Source organism: Danio aesculapii, chromosome 3 (assembly GCF_903798145.1).
Source record: "Danio aesculapii chromosome 3, fDanAes4.1, whole genome shotgun sequence".
In the NCBI taxonomy this organism is placed as follows: domain Eukaryota; kingdom Metazoa; phylum Chordata; class Actinopteri; order Cypriniformes; family Danionidae; genus Danio; species Danio aesculapii.
In genome coordinates, this window is record NC_079437.1 from 18745740 (window position 1) to 18758493 (window position 12754).

At 34.1% G+C, this 12754-nt stretch overlaps 1 protein-coding gene across 1 annotated transcript; it reads left to right on the plus strand.

Annotated features, from left to right (window-relative positions):
- The first annotated feature begins 643 nt into the window (after positions 1 to 643).
- On the plus strand, positions 644 to 11539 carry tmub2 (transmembrane and ubiquitin-like domain containing 2). Its single transcript, XM_056450609.1, has 3 exons — positions 644 to 777; positions 4290 to 4805; positions 10711 to 11539. The coding sequence occupies exons 2-3, from the start codon at positions 4306 to 4308 to the stop codon at positions 11093 to 11095; spliced, it is 885 nt and encodes a 294-aa protein (XP_056306584.1). The 5' UTR covers positions 644 to 777; positions 4290 to 4305; the 3' UTR covers positions 11096 to 11539.
- The last annotated feature ends 1215 nt before the right edge of the window (positions 11540 to 12754 follow it).

Below are 12754 nucleotides of genomic sequence, written 5' to 3' on the forward strand. Positions count from 1 at the left end.
TGCTTTGAAATTTTGTCCATAAAAATTATGAACAGAATTGGTGACAAGGGGCAGCCCTGCTGGAGCCCAACATGCACTGGAAACAAGTCTGACTTCCTGCCTCCTATTCTGTACATACGGGGACACGACGGCCCTTAACAGAGTGCCTCTGACCCCATACTCCCAGAGCACATTTTGGTTGTTTTATTGTTAAAAGCTAACTGAAATTAAACGTTTCAATTAAATGGTGTAAATTATTCAGATTTAGTTTAAATGTAGATACTGTCATCTGGATGATAGAGGACAAATCAAGGCAAAGGCAGGTTCTGCTTGACTAATGTATTGATTTTTGAACTCCACTGTGTTTTAAATGTGATTGTTTATGTTTTATTGAAATAAGTTATCATTTAAAATGTTCTTCTGCATTAGTTATTATGATTTAAAGTAATGTTTTCCATTTACTTGTAAATCTTACGAAATAAATTAGGAACTTTAATGTAATACAGTTTGGTATATTTATCTTCGGCCCTCAGCTCTCAATGATATTTAACCTTTGGCTCTTTATACAAAAAAACCCTGGTCACCCTGATTTAAAGGTTTATGGGAGATTCTGCGCAGTGACAAATGGTTTTGCCGATCACGTGACCTTTCCGATCTGACTACACGGGGTCAGCTGTGTGCGTGCGCGTGCCTGTGAGGCTCTACGTGTGTTTATTTACTTCTAAGTCAAGTGTTGTGCTTTTTAACCGGTGTAGAGATATAACAGCGTCGGCCCAGAATGGTTTGAAGAAGGAGAAGGTAAATGTGCTTTAAAATATGTTTGTGTTATGTGTGTGTTGTTAAAACTCGCGAATCAAGGTCGTCATACACTGCCGCTAACGTTGCGTGATTAACGTTAGCTGCCTTTCCTTTAAGACACGCGAAACAAAGCAGATACTTCTCACTAAGTTACATATCTTTTCCGCTCGTTTTACTTTTACGTTTGAGGATGAACTATTATTGTATTCCAGGCCCTGTGGGCGGCATTAAATGTATAACGGTGTAGTTTTGTTAAAGGTTTCATGGCTTTAGCGAAAACCGCTAGCGAACATCAAAACAAAACGGGACAAAGTGTGTGATAACGGTGTATTTATAAGTATTGACGTTGTATATTTATGTTAGAGAGGAATTGTAGTTATAGAGCCTCGTATTTACGTGTAATGTGTATGTATGTGCGTATATATGACACGGTAGTTTATGTCATCAGCTTATTGCCTAATACAGCTAAGAAGTGTGCCACTTAATGTTAGGTAACAGAGTTAAGGAACATACTTTTGGCTGCTATATGAACTACCTGAGTTGCTAATGCTATCTAACACTTAAAGTCGAATATATCTGATTTTGATACACCACTTTAAAATGATAGGTTATATGATATTGTTATAGTTTGTCAAGATTAGAAAGAAAAAAGGAGAAACTTCTGTCATTTACTCACCCTTTACTTGTTTCAAACATTTAAGTTTCTTCTGTTAAGAACAAAAGAAGACATTTTGAAAAATGTTGGAAACCTGTAACCAATGGTTGCCATAGTGTTTTTTTTTACTATGGAAGTCAGTGGTTACAGGTTTTCAGCTTTCTTCTAAAGATGTTCAACAGAATAAAGAAATTCATAAAGGTTTGGAAGCACTTGAGGGTGGGTACATTTTCATTTTTGGGTAAACTATCACATTTTTTTCATTTAAAATGGATAAAGACAGGAATTACCTGATTTAAAATTACAACAGAGTTACTGCTAATTAAAACTGATTTTTGTTATTGTTAAATCAAGTTCAATTTGACACCATTGACCCGGTAATCCGTTTTATTGTTTTTGTATTTTTAAGAACATTAATTTTTCTTATTAGACTTTACAAACTTGATGTTTTCTTTGATATTGTTGGTTAAAATAGGTTTTATCAAAAATGTATGACCAATGGGAGATGACATATTCATGATTTAATTGAAAGTTTAGAAAATGTGTTATAATATGGACAATTCCTACATGATCTAGCATGTAAAAACTGATCTGGTTGTGTGACGTCACATTTAAAAGAAGAATTTATTCTCCAAAGCTGTTGTTGACACTTTTATATCTTCCAGAAACCATGTTGGATGTAATTAATTACAAAGTAACTAGTTACTCTGATTAAACTACCTTTTTTGCTGAAAAAGTGAAGTAAGAGATTACTTTTTATTTTTAGGTAATTAATTTACAGTTGCTTGTAATATACTTGTATTAAGTACTTAACGTAAATTCAACAGTTGTATTTGAATCAATTCAGAGAAGCAGAATAACATAAATTTGCTGAATAATTATTTTTGTCAAATATAGAACATTTATCTAGACATTTGCACATGCATAAAAAATAACTGAGAAATTATTTCTTAGAGAAGTCAGAGAAGCATGGCAATCGAATATGCATATGTTATCAGATATTTAACTAAAAATGTTTTATTTGTCCGACAATTTGACTAGAATAAATAAATGTTTTAGGATATTGTCAATATACAATGTGTATGAAATATGGTGTCATTAATTTGAAACATTTTGTGTATTAAGTGATAATGATTTTAAAACAAAAGGTCATGTTTGACTCCTGATTTAAAGAATTACAAATATTTTTTTCTATTGCATATACATAAAGATTTATGTGGATTTGTTGTATTGATTGAAGTAATTATGTTTCTTATTAAGTAACTAGTTTTTAGACAAAGCAATTAGAAAAATGATTTTAATACAATTCTAATATTGATATTATTATTATTATTATTAATACTTTTAAGTAGTTTACCTAACATAAACAAGAAAAAAGACTCGGTCACAATATTTCTCTGTTTTCTTTTCTTGGTCCATTTATGAATTTATGCAGTGAAATATTTGTCTTAATTAAAAGATCCTTTCTGAATAATTTTTTCTTTTTTAAAGACATCATCAAGCACTGTTATTTCATTGTATAATAATATGAAAAATAGGGCTGGGCAATTTGGCCTAAAATCAAAATTAATTGAACAATTTAACTCGAGTGCGATTAACGAACATTTATTTTATTAATTTAGAGTTTTTGCCCTCACAGTTCTGACACTGACAGGTTTTGCACAGTAAATATGCTCACATATTACAAGTGAGAGATTTCTGAATGTAGGGTGCAGTACTTGATTTTGATCTATGGTAATTTATTGAACATCAACGTTAAACATCTGAAACTAAAACACAGATTGCCTTAAACGAATTCACTTTTTTTCTTCTGAAAATAAATAACTTGCTCTTTTGAAAACAAAATTAATTATTTTCAATGTTCTTCATGTTGAAAGTAGAGAGTATAGGATACCTATAGTATAGTAGGGCATGTGACCACGCTGGACCATGTGTGCGCTCGATGCAGAAGTATAAACCAGCTGGAGTGTGGTCACGTGACTCATGAGAGGGAAAGTAATTGAAAAAAAATGGACCGGGAAAAATGTGATCAATTATAGGTTCTGAATGTCGATTTCAATCACTTTTCGATTAATCGGCCAGTCCTAATGAAACATAACATTTTTCCTTTTTCACTTTTAAATGATGTACAGTGTTTTTGACAGAGTGGGTGTCAGCTCGCTCTGGTGGTGAAAACTAGGTTCAGGGGGACAGCAAAATGATGGCACGATAGCACTCCAGTGCAGTGTTATATTTACAGTGCTGGCAGGTGAAAAACAGTCCACAATGAAGAATATATATATATATATATATATATATATATATATATATATATATATATATATATATATATATATATATATATATATATATATATATATATATACACACACACACACACACACAAGTGTCCAAAAAACAAAAATCCAAAGTAACAGCAAAACATAGATGAAAAAAAAAATATATATATATAATGTATGTATGTATGTATCCAAAATTAAAGAAGTATCCACAATATACATATAAGGGGGTTTGCTCGAGGTACCACTTTAACGCTTTCACTGACTTGGTTAACAAGCCACTGTCTTGGGGTGTGGCAGCTGCTTGTATAGGCCAAACTACCGCCTTTTTGGGGACCTACCACTCTTTAGGTAAATATCAGGTACAAGTAGTCTCATTTTCACATGTAAACACTTAACACATAATTGTCATCTGGACAACACTAATAAATCTTCCCCAAAACACTTGATTTCGGTATTTCATTGATCAAAATTTCAAAATTGGCAAAAAATCACTTTGCCATTCAACACGTTTAACACATATTGCTAATTTGTGTTTGTTGTTGACATTCTCTGGTTTTTTCTCTGTATGTGCGCAGGTAGAGTGGGGCAGGGATGGCGGTGTGTGCTCTAACTGTGCTTGACGGGCTCGGGGAGGAGGCCACAGCTTTGGGCGGTGTGGTCGTCCTATTCCTGGCTTTGGTTCTGGCCTGGCTGTCCACCCACGTGGCCGACCGCGGAGATCACATTCTGGGGACCATTCTCACTGTGGGCGCCCACGCCTCCCTCATCGGTCTTGGGGGTCACGACAGCTACTCGAGCCCTCCGTCCAGTTCAGAGGCCAGTGAGCAGCCGGACGAGGAACCTGTGGAGGAGGACAAGCAGGAGGAGCCGGAGGGAGGAGATGATGTGGCTGGAGAAGAGCTGCTGGACATTCAGAGCGGGAGAAAGAAGATGAGCTGCCTTCAGGACCATGAGAAGAAAGATGAAGAGGAAGTGGAGGAAGAGGAAGTGGAGGATGAAGCCAGCAGTATTACTGTGAGACTGAAGTTCCTGAATGACACGGAGGAGATCGCTGTGCTCAGACCACAGGACACCGTCGGCTTGCTGAAGAGGTCAGTTGAAACTTTATTTATGAAGTGCTTTTATAAATGAATGATAGGAATGTTTTAAAGATTCACCTGACTCATGATTCAATAAGATTCACCTGACTCATGATTCAATAAGATTCACCTGACTCATGATTCAATAAGATTCACCTGACTCATGATTCAATAAGATTCACCTGACTCATGATTCAATAAGATTCACCTGACTCATGATTCAATAAGATTCACCTGACTCATGATTCAATAAGATTCACCTGACTCATGATTCAATATGATTCACGAGACTAATCTCACGATTCAGTCACGATTTTTTTAACTAAATTATTTAAACAAATTTAAGGTAAAGAGCCCTTTCATTTATTTTTTAAATGCTGCCCATTTTTTGCAAAATAATATATTTTCTGCCATAACTAAACTGCTCTTTTAAAAACAATTTCCAAAAAAATAAATGATAATGATACAAGCTAAAGAAGACTCACTAATATAAACAAACTAAAACTGTGACTGTGCTGGAATTTGACGTTTTTTAAATGAAATATCAGCATATCTATGTTTTGTGGCATAAGCTGAGATCTTTGCACATTTACAATGTCCCCTGCTGATGTAAAAACTCCTTCACTGGAGACTGAGATGGCTGGTGTGGAGAGGAAAGGCTTTCCTCAGTGTGTACAGAGAAGGTCAATAGGCCCTCTGCTCCAGGGGACTGGCCACTGGCAGAAAAAAACTGATTAATTATAAATAGACTAATTATATAATAGAATGAGGAGATGAACATGATTATGAAGGTGAATCATTAATATTACTTATATAATTAGTATAAGTGTCAGTGTAATACACTTAAGAAGAGATGATCTTGAACATTTTAAACATTCACTAATAATAACCAAAATATTAAAATATGCAACTAATTAGAAAATGAGAGGGTAGAAATAATCTAAGATGATCTAATTAAAGTTAGCACTCGTCAGAGCAAGTGGAGCTGCCAATGCCACAGTCCTCGTTGTTTGGCTTGTTAATAGCTTTTGTGTATAAACGTCTGTGACAGTAGTTTTTCACTGTGCTGCATCATATTTGTTTTTCTGTTAGTGTAAGTAAACGTCTTTTTGCAATATTTGCACAGTTTGTTTTGTCTGGTGCCCCTCACCACTGTCATTTTACTCTACCTGCACATCAGGCAGCAAGAGGTGGTACGGCAAAGCGAGATTGCGCCTGTAAACACAGCGCCCCCTCTGTTAAAAACATGTATTGTGATTCATTCAACATTTGTACTGATTTGAATCATCGCATATTTAAATCGATTTTCAACCGACTCACGGTGAATCATTACATCCCTGATGTATGATGAACTCCATATGCTCATTGGCATGGACCAGTAGAAGAATCTGACGGTATGATAACCTTGGATAAAAATATCAATGTTTCATGGTATCAAGTATTGTGATTATTGCTCTAAAATATGTTCTGTTTAAATGTCTGGGTAATAAACAACAAACTTTTACCCCCCTTTGAACACAATATAATTTATTTTAAGCAACATTACAAATATTTTGTAACCGTAAACATCTCAGGCTAAATTATTTAACCAAATCATTGACTTCTGCGGTCTTCATTCGTTTCTTTACAACTTTAAAAGGCATCTTTGGAGATCTTTCTTGTCTGTGGATATAAAGTAAGCTGCTGCACTGTTGAATTGAATTGTTTTCCAAATGTTTGCTGAATCGTGTGCTAACCAGTACTTTTAATGTTGGTGCTCCTTTTCTGGAGATAAATTATCTTTTATCTGGAGATAAAATAGTCGCAAAAAAACGTGTTTAAAAAGCTTGCATATACCTCAGGAATGGTAGAACAGAAAATAATTAAATTTTTAAAACCTTGACGTTCCAAACCATGATAAACTTTGATACCCGCTATCATCTCATGCCTACCTGTGTCCGTGAAGACATTTTTCTGAGGCATCATCTGAGCTTTATGTCAGGGCACTTGTAAAAAGAGTTCAGGCATATGATGGAATTTTCAAATGTCTATTCTAGACATACGCCAATATTCAGTATATTGTGGTGATGAACATATCATAAGCATTTCAAATTACTCTGAAGAATTATTTATTATTTAAAGTTTTAGAGTGTATTTTAAGAATATTCACATTATTTTATTGGCAATAGTTCATCACAGCCCCCACATGCTTGAAGGTTTAATAGGTGATTTATTTTCATTTTCCCATGTTAATCTGTCTTGAGATAATACTGAAAATTCTGTGACTCTTTAATAGTGCTGGACGATTTGGCCTAAAATCTAAATCTTGATTAACTGGACATTTTAACTCAATTATCATTAATGAACGATAATTTTATTTATTTATTTAATTTTATGCCCTCATAGTTCACTGACAGGTTTTGCACAGTAAATCTGCTCACATATTAAGTGAGAGATTTCTGAATGTAGGGTGCAGTACTTGGTTTCAAAATAATAGAAGGAAACACACAGTCTACTATCTATGATTATTTATTGAACATCAACGCTGAACAACTGAAATTTAAAACACATATTGCCTAAAAAGAAGAGTCAAAAAGAACTAAGGAAAGTAATTGAAATAATCGACCTGGAAAATTTGATCGATTATAGCTTCTGAATGTTGATTTCGATTACTCTGAGTAATCCTCCAGCCCTACTCTTCATATGTTTTCTGTTTGTTTACTCTGTACAGGAAAATGCTATTTAATTTAAATGAACATCACTAAAGTCGATGTAATGACGATTACAAAACTGTTTATTAATCTTAGGTTTTGTTGATTTCTTATTTAATGTGTCATAATGCTTTAAAATTAACTGTCATAATTGGTTTATTAAATAGAGTAAATAACAAATACAATCCATATTTTAATTAGCTTTAACTGACTGTTGATTTGAATGCATTAACTAACATTCAGAGACTCTTACTTTATAATCATTTTGCCATTTGATTCATTTAAAGCATACGTTTACTCTGAACATGCATATACAATAAAGCAATACACTATAGATCCTATATTGAGGGATAACAGTGGTCCTAACGTATTTCCTGCTTTAGATTCTACATTTCTATAGCTTCTGAGAATCCAAAAAGGTCCACATATTGCTAAAAATGTTATGACCACAGTGTTAATATTAGTTATGAATGAATCGTCTCTTTTTACAGTTGTGCAATAGTATGAATACAGGCAGGAACTGTTCTTGGGTCAATGATATCCCCGTATTAAGAGTCATCTTTTTTAGATGAATGTCACGATAATACCGCAAACTGTGATTTAAAAGATTCAGCAATTAATCATAACAAGAACACTGGATACCTACAGAAGCCTAGTCTAGTTTGACATTGAAAGTCAGGGGATTTTAGATTTATTTATGTTTTGGAATATCAGGGATTTTAGTTTGTATTGTGATGTTTTATTTATCTCATTGTTTTATGATTTGTCTGTTGTTATGGTTGGGCTATTTTACAGTAACATTATTACTCCTTTCATGCTTGTCATCCAGCAATCACTTAAATGAATAGTTCATCCTGAATGAAATGACCTCTTTATTTATTTTCCCTCCTGTGGTGTTAAATCTATGAGTTTCTTTGTACTGTTAAACACAAAGGGAGATATTTTGAAGAATGCTGGTTGCTGGGAACCATCAACTTCCATAACAGAAAGTAAAATTCGTAGTCTGGAAGTCGATGAGCCCCAGCAACCAGCATTCTTCAAATGATCTTTAATGTTCAACAGAAGAAAGAAGAAAACAAAGAAACTCAAATAGATCCTTTCACAAGACAGTGACGACACATTTCAACGGACATTACATTTATAAAGCAATAATTATGAAGCAGTACTTTGTAATCTGATGCAAAGATGATATAATACAAACAAGGTTAATGCTTGTGTGAGGTGTTACTAAAGCAGCGTCGTTGTTTACTCACAAATCTTTTTTTTTTTGAGTATATTGGAATGCAAAAAATTATTTGTGGTACTCTCATTATACTGTCAGCTTTTGCTGCTGAGAAACACGGAAATGTGAAAAAAAAAAGTTCTGTAGGTTGTAAACAAGTGAAGGGTGAGTTAATGATGGCAGAATAGACATTTTTGGGTTAGCTACCACTTTCAGTCAAATGCTACCATGCTGTACCTGTTATGTAAGGCAGTTAGGCCCTGAAACCCAGTCAGCTGTACCAGGCTGAAGTGCACCTTTTTTTTTTACATTTAAGTCAGAGAAGTGTGTTTATTGGAATACATGGTGAATAGATGTGCTGATCAACTGGCAAGAAATCAGAACCGGTTGATTTTTATTCCAAACACCTGATCGTAGGCATGGGACGATAACTGTTTTCAAGGTATACTGTGGTTTGGAAAAGTCAAGGTTTTAAAGCCGCTAAAATTTTCTGCTATACTGTTCCAACAGTATGTAAAGGTTTGTTTTTTTTTTTTCGGGTTTTTTTTCCAACAGTATCTTCAGCAGAAAAGATCTCCAAAGATGCTGTTTTAAATGGTAAAGAAATCTGTTTTAAAAACTAATGAAGACAGCAGAAGTCAGTGATTCATTTGAATTATTCAGCCTGAGACGTTTACTGCTCCAAAATATTATAAAAGTTTCTCAAAATTAGATATTCAAAGCGCAAAACAGATTTTGTTTTTTACCCAGACATTTAAAAATAGCATATTTTAGAGCAGTAATCATAATACCGTGATATTTTTATCCCAGGTTATCATACTGTGAGAATCTCATACAGGCCCATGCCTACTCCATTGACATTTATTTGTTTCAAAAATGGCGAAACAATAAAGGATGACTATTTTTATACCTCGTGTGGGCAAAATCAGTACATTTACTTCCAGTGTAATAACATCATTATTTATTACTTTTATTGAAATTTTTTCTGTCAAAATGTCCTAAACAGAACATGGTTAAAAAAGACCATTTTCAGCCAGTTTTATTCATATCGAAATTCTAATGATATTCAAAAGAGGGATTTGTTCATTCATTCATTATTTGGCCTATTATATACAACATTATTATTATTATTATTATTATTATTATTATTATTATTTTACCCTTTCTGATTGATGGAGTGATTGAAAAGAGACCAAAATGTAGAAAAACCTTTGTCTAAAGTATGAACAAAAATAAAAATAACTTAACTTAACAGTCTTTAAATTTTGTAGTGTATGCAATTTAAGACATTTCATTTAGTTTTGTTTTTACATAAATCATAAATGGAGAAATGTGCATTGATTTGCATATTTAAACTTCTGCACGTGCAGTCAGTTGGTGAAGTATGGTGCATTTAGTGACTTGTTTTTGAACTGTTCACCTGCAATGTCTTTTTGAAAAAGAAAAATAGTTTGGGTCACATTTGTTGCTAGAAATCATCTTTTTTTAACTAGCTGGTTGTGAAGGTCTTTATTGATTGGGTTTTGTCATTCCTATGACTTGGACACATTAATATTTATTCATATTTGTTAATGTTAGTCATGTTAACCCGCAATGTATTAAATAATGTTAACAAGCACAGTGTTACATTTTAATAATGCATTTTATATTAATAAATACTAGGGTTGAATATTGGAAAAATTGGACATTGCGATTACTTTGTTTTGCTGCAATATATATAAACTCAACATTTATACTCCAACATGTAAACTCAGCATTGTACTTCCTGAGATGTGCAATATCAATGCTGATACGTTATATTGTGCAGCTCTAATAAATACATTGACTATATTCCCCGTATTGTGAAGTGTATCACATTTTAACATTTCAAGACACAATCAGAACATCTGTCCTAATGATACAACAACTGCAATTCAGGAGGAGGTTGTAAAACTATGAAACACAAGGGTTAAAATCAGTCGTTCTTGCACTCATTTGCTGATTTCCCTGTGTTTGTTTCTGTCAGTAAGTACTTCTCTGGCCGAGAGCATCAGATTAAGCTGATCTACCAGGGTCAGCTGTTGCAGGACCCCCAACGCTCGCTCCTGTCCCTCAACATCACCCACAACAGCGTCCTGCACTGCCACATCTCTCAAGCGCAGGCTCAGCGTGAGGCGGCGGAGGACGGTCCCAGAGTCAGCAGAGTGTCCATCCTCAGCGGAGGCTTGCGCTCGGCCGGCGTGGCTCTCAGCACCGGCGGTTTGGTGATCCCCGTGTTCGTGGTGCTGCTCGCCGTCATCTGGTACTTCCGAATCAACTACCGCCAGCTCTTCACTGCCCCGGCCACCATCTCTCTGGTTGGGGTCACTGTCTTCTTCAGCTTCCTCATCTTCGGGATGCACAGTCGATGAGGAGCAAGCCGTCAGAGACAGATCTCAGGGAGCCCTCTCGGGTTCTGGTGCCATTTAGACAACTCCAGTCATGTGAGTGTGTGCTTTCAGCTAATCTAAGATCCCACATCTTCTTATGTTGTGTTTTTTTTTTTTTGAGGAACTGAAATTTGTGTCGATCAGTTTGATTTTATCATCTAATGCAAAGGTCTTGACCTGGATTCCTGGAGGGCTGCAGCTCTGCACAGCTTTGCTCAAACCCTAATCAAACACCACTGATCCAACTAATCAAGGTGTTCAAGACTACTAGAGAATATTAAGCAGGTGTGAGTTGGAGCTCAACTATGCAGAGCTGCGGCCCTCCAGGAATTGAGTTTGAGACCATTGATCTAATGGGATAGTTCACCCAAAAATCTAAATTGTTATAGTTTACTCGTCCTCCACTTGTTCCAAACTTGTTTCTTATATTTTATACGCTGAAGCCGGTTCAGCGTTTTTGCAGGTTTCATCAAGTCAATTTAAGACTTTTTAAGGACATAATGACTTACACAAGGCAAAACGCTAAAGATTTACTAAATAGAGTTAATAAACATTTCTTAACGTTTATTAAAATATAGTGTTAGTTTTTGGGTGGGTGTTGGGCCAATTGGGTATAGCTTTACATGGTCATAGGAAAATTAAGACCTGTTTAAAATGATTTAAGACCTAAATATACCAATATTTCAGTGGATTTAAGACTTTTTAAGGCCTAAAATTTAGTTTTTGAAATTTAAAACTTTAAGACCCTGCAGACACCTTGATATTGAAAGAAAAGAAGCCATTGACTCCCATAGTATGTTTTGTTTGTAATGACTTTAATGTGGGTACGTTTTCATTTTTGGGTGAACTCTCATTTTAAAGAAAATGTACTCATTTATTTACTCAATTTGGTTCCAAAGCTTTATCATGATTAAAATCTTTAAAGATATTTTAAAGAACGTTAACAACCAGTAGCCATTGACTTCCATCATATATATATATATAATTAATTATTATTATTTATTCCCCATAGTATAGATGTAGACTTAAAGTGGTATCAAAAGCTTCAGCAATTAATTACAATGAAAATTTATCAGGATATATATGACTATATCACAATATTTACCCAAGCTGCAAAAACATTTATTTTAAAGGTATAATAACAGAATATTGTATATTTATAATAGGGCTTTTTTCACTGTCAGAAGAAATAACTCAATTAAGAGTTTGTCCTTTAAAACAAGCTAAATGAACATTACTTTCATTACTTGTAAAATAATCTTGTTTTCGCTTTTGAATTGTACTGTAGATATTGGGCCTAGAAACAAAGACAAAATAAGAACTTTTTTGTATAAATATCTACATTTTTAAACACAATTTTTTGTGCATAAATGTTTGAAGCTCTCCTGAAATGCTCAGTCACAGACTTAGTCACAGACAAAAAAAACAAACAAACAAACAAACAAACATGCAAATGATAAATCTATTGTGAATGTGCACACAATGATATCAGTGCAGCTCTAATTTATAGTATATACATGTTTAAAGTTATACTAGTGTTTCAATCCAATTATAATTGCAAAAGAATGAATAAGTCTCAAAATGTTAGTTTAAAAAACAGCTCGATTGATTATAATTACTGTTAATATTAATTACACTGAA

Bases quoted from the DNA above. Each gene is read 5' to 3' on its own strand.
- tmub2 (XM_056450609.1), top strand. From the start codon at position 4,306: ATGGCGGTGTGTGCTCTAACTGTGCTTGACGGGCTCGGGGAGGAGGCC. The intron at 4,806-10,710 runs GTCAGTTGAAAC...TGTTTCTGTCAG, and splicing joins ACCGTCGGCTTGCTGAAGAG to TAAGTACTTCTCTGGCCGAG.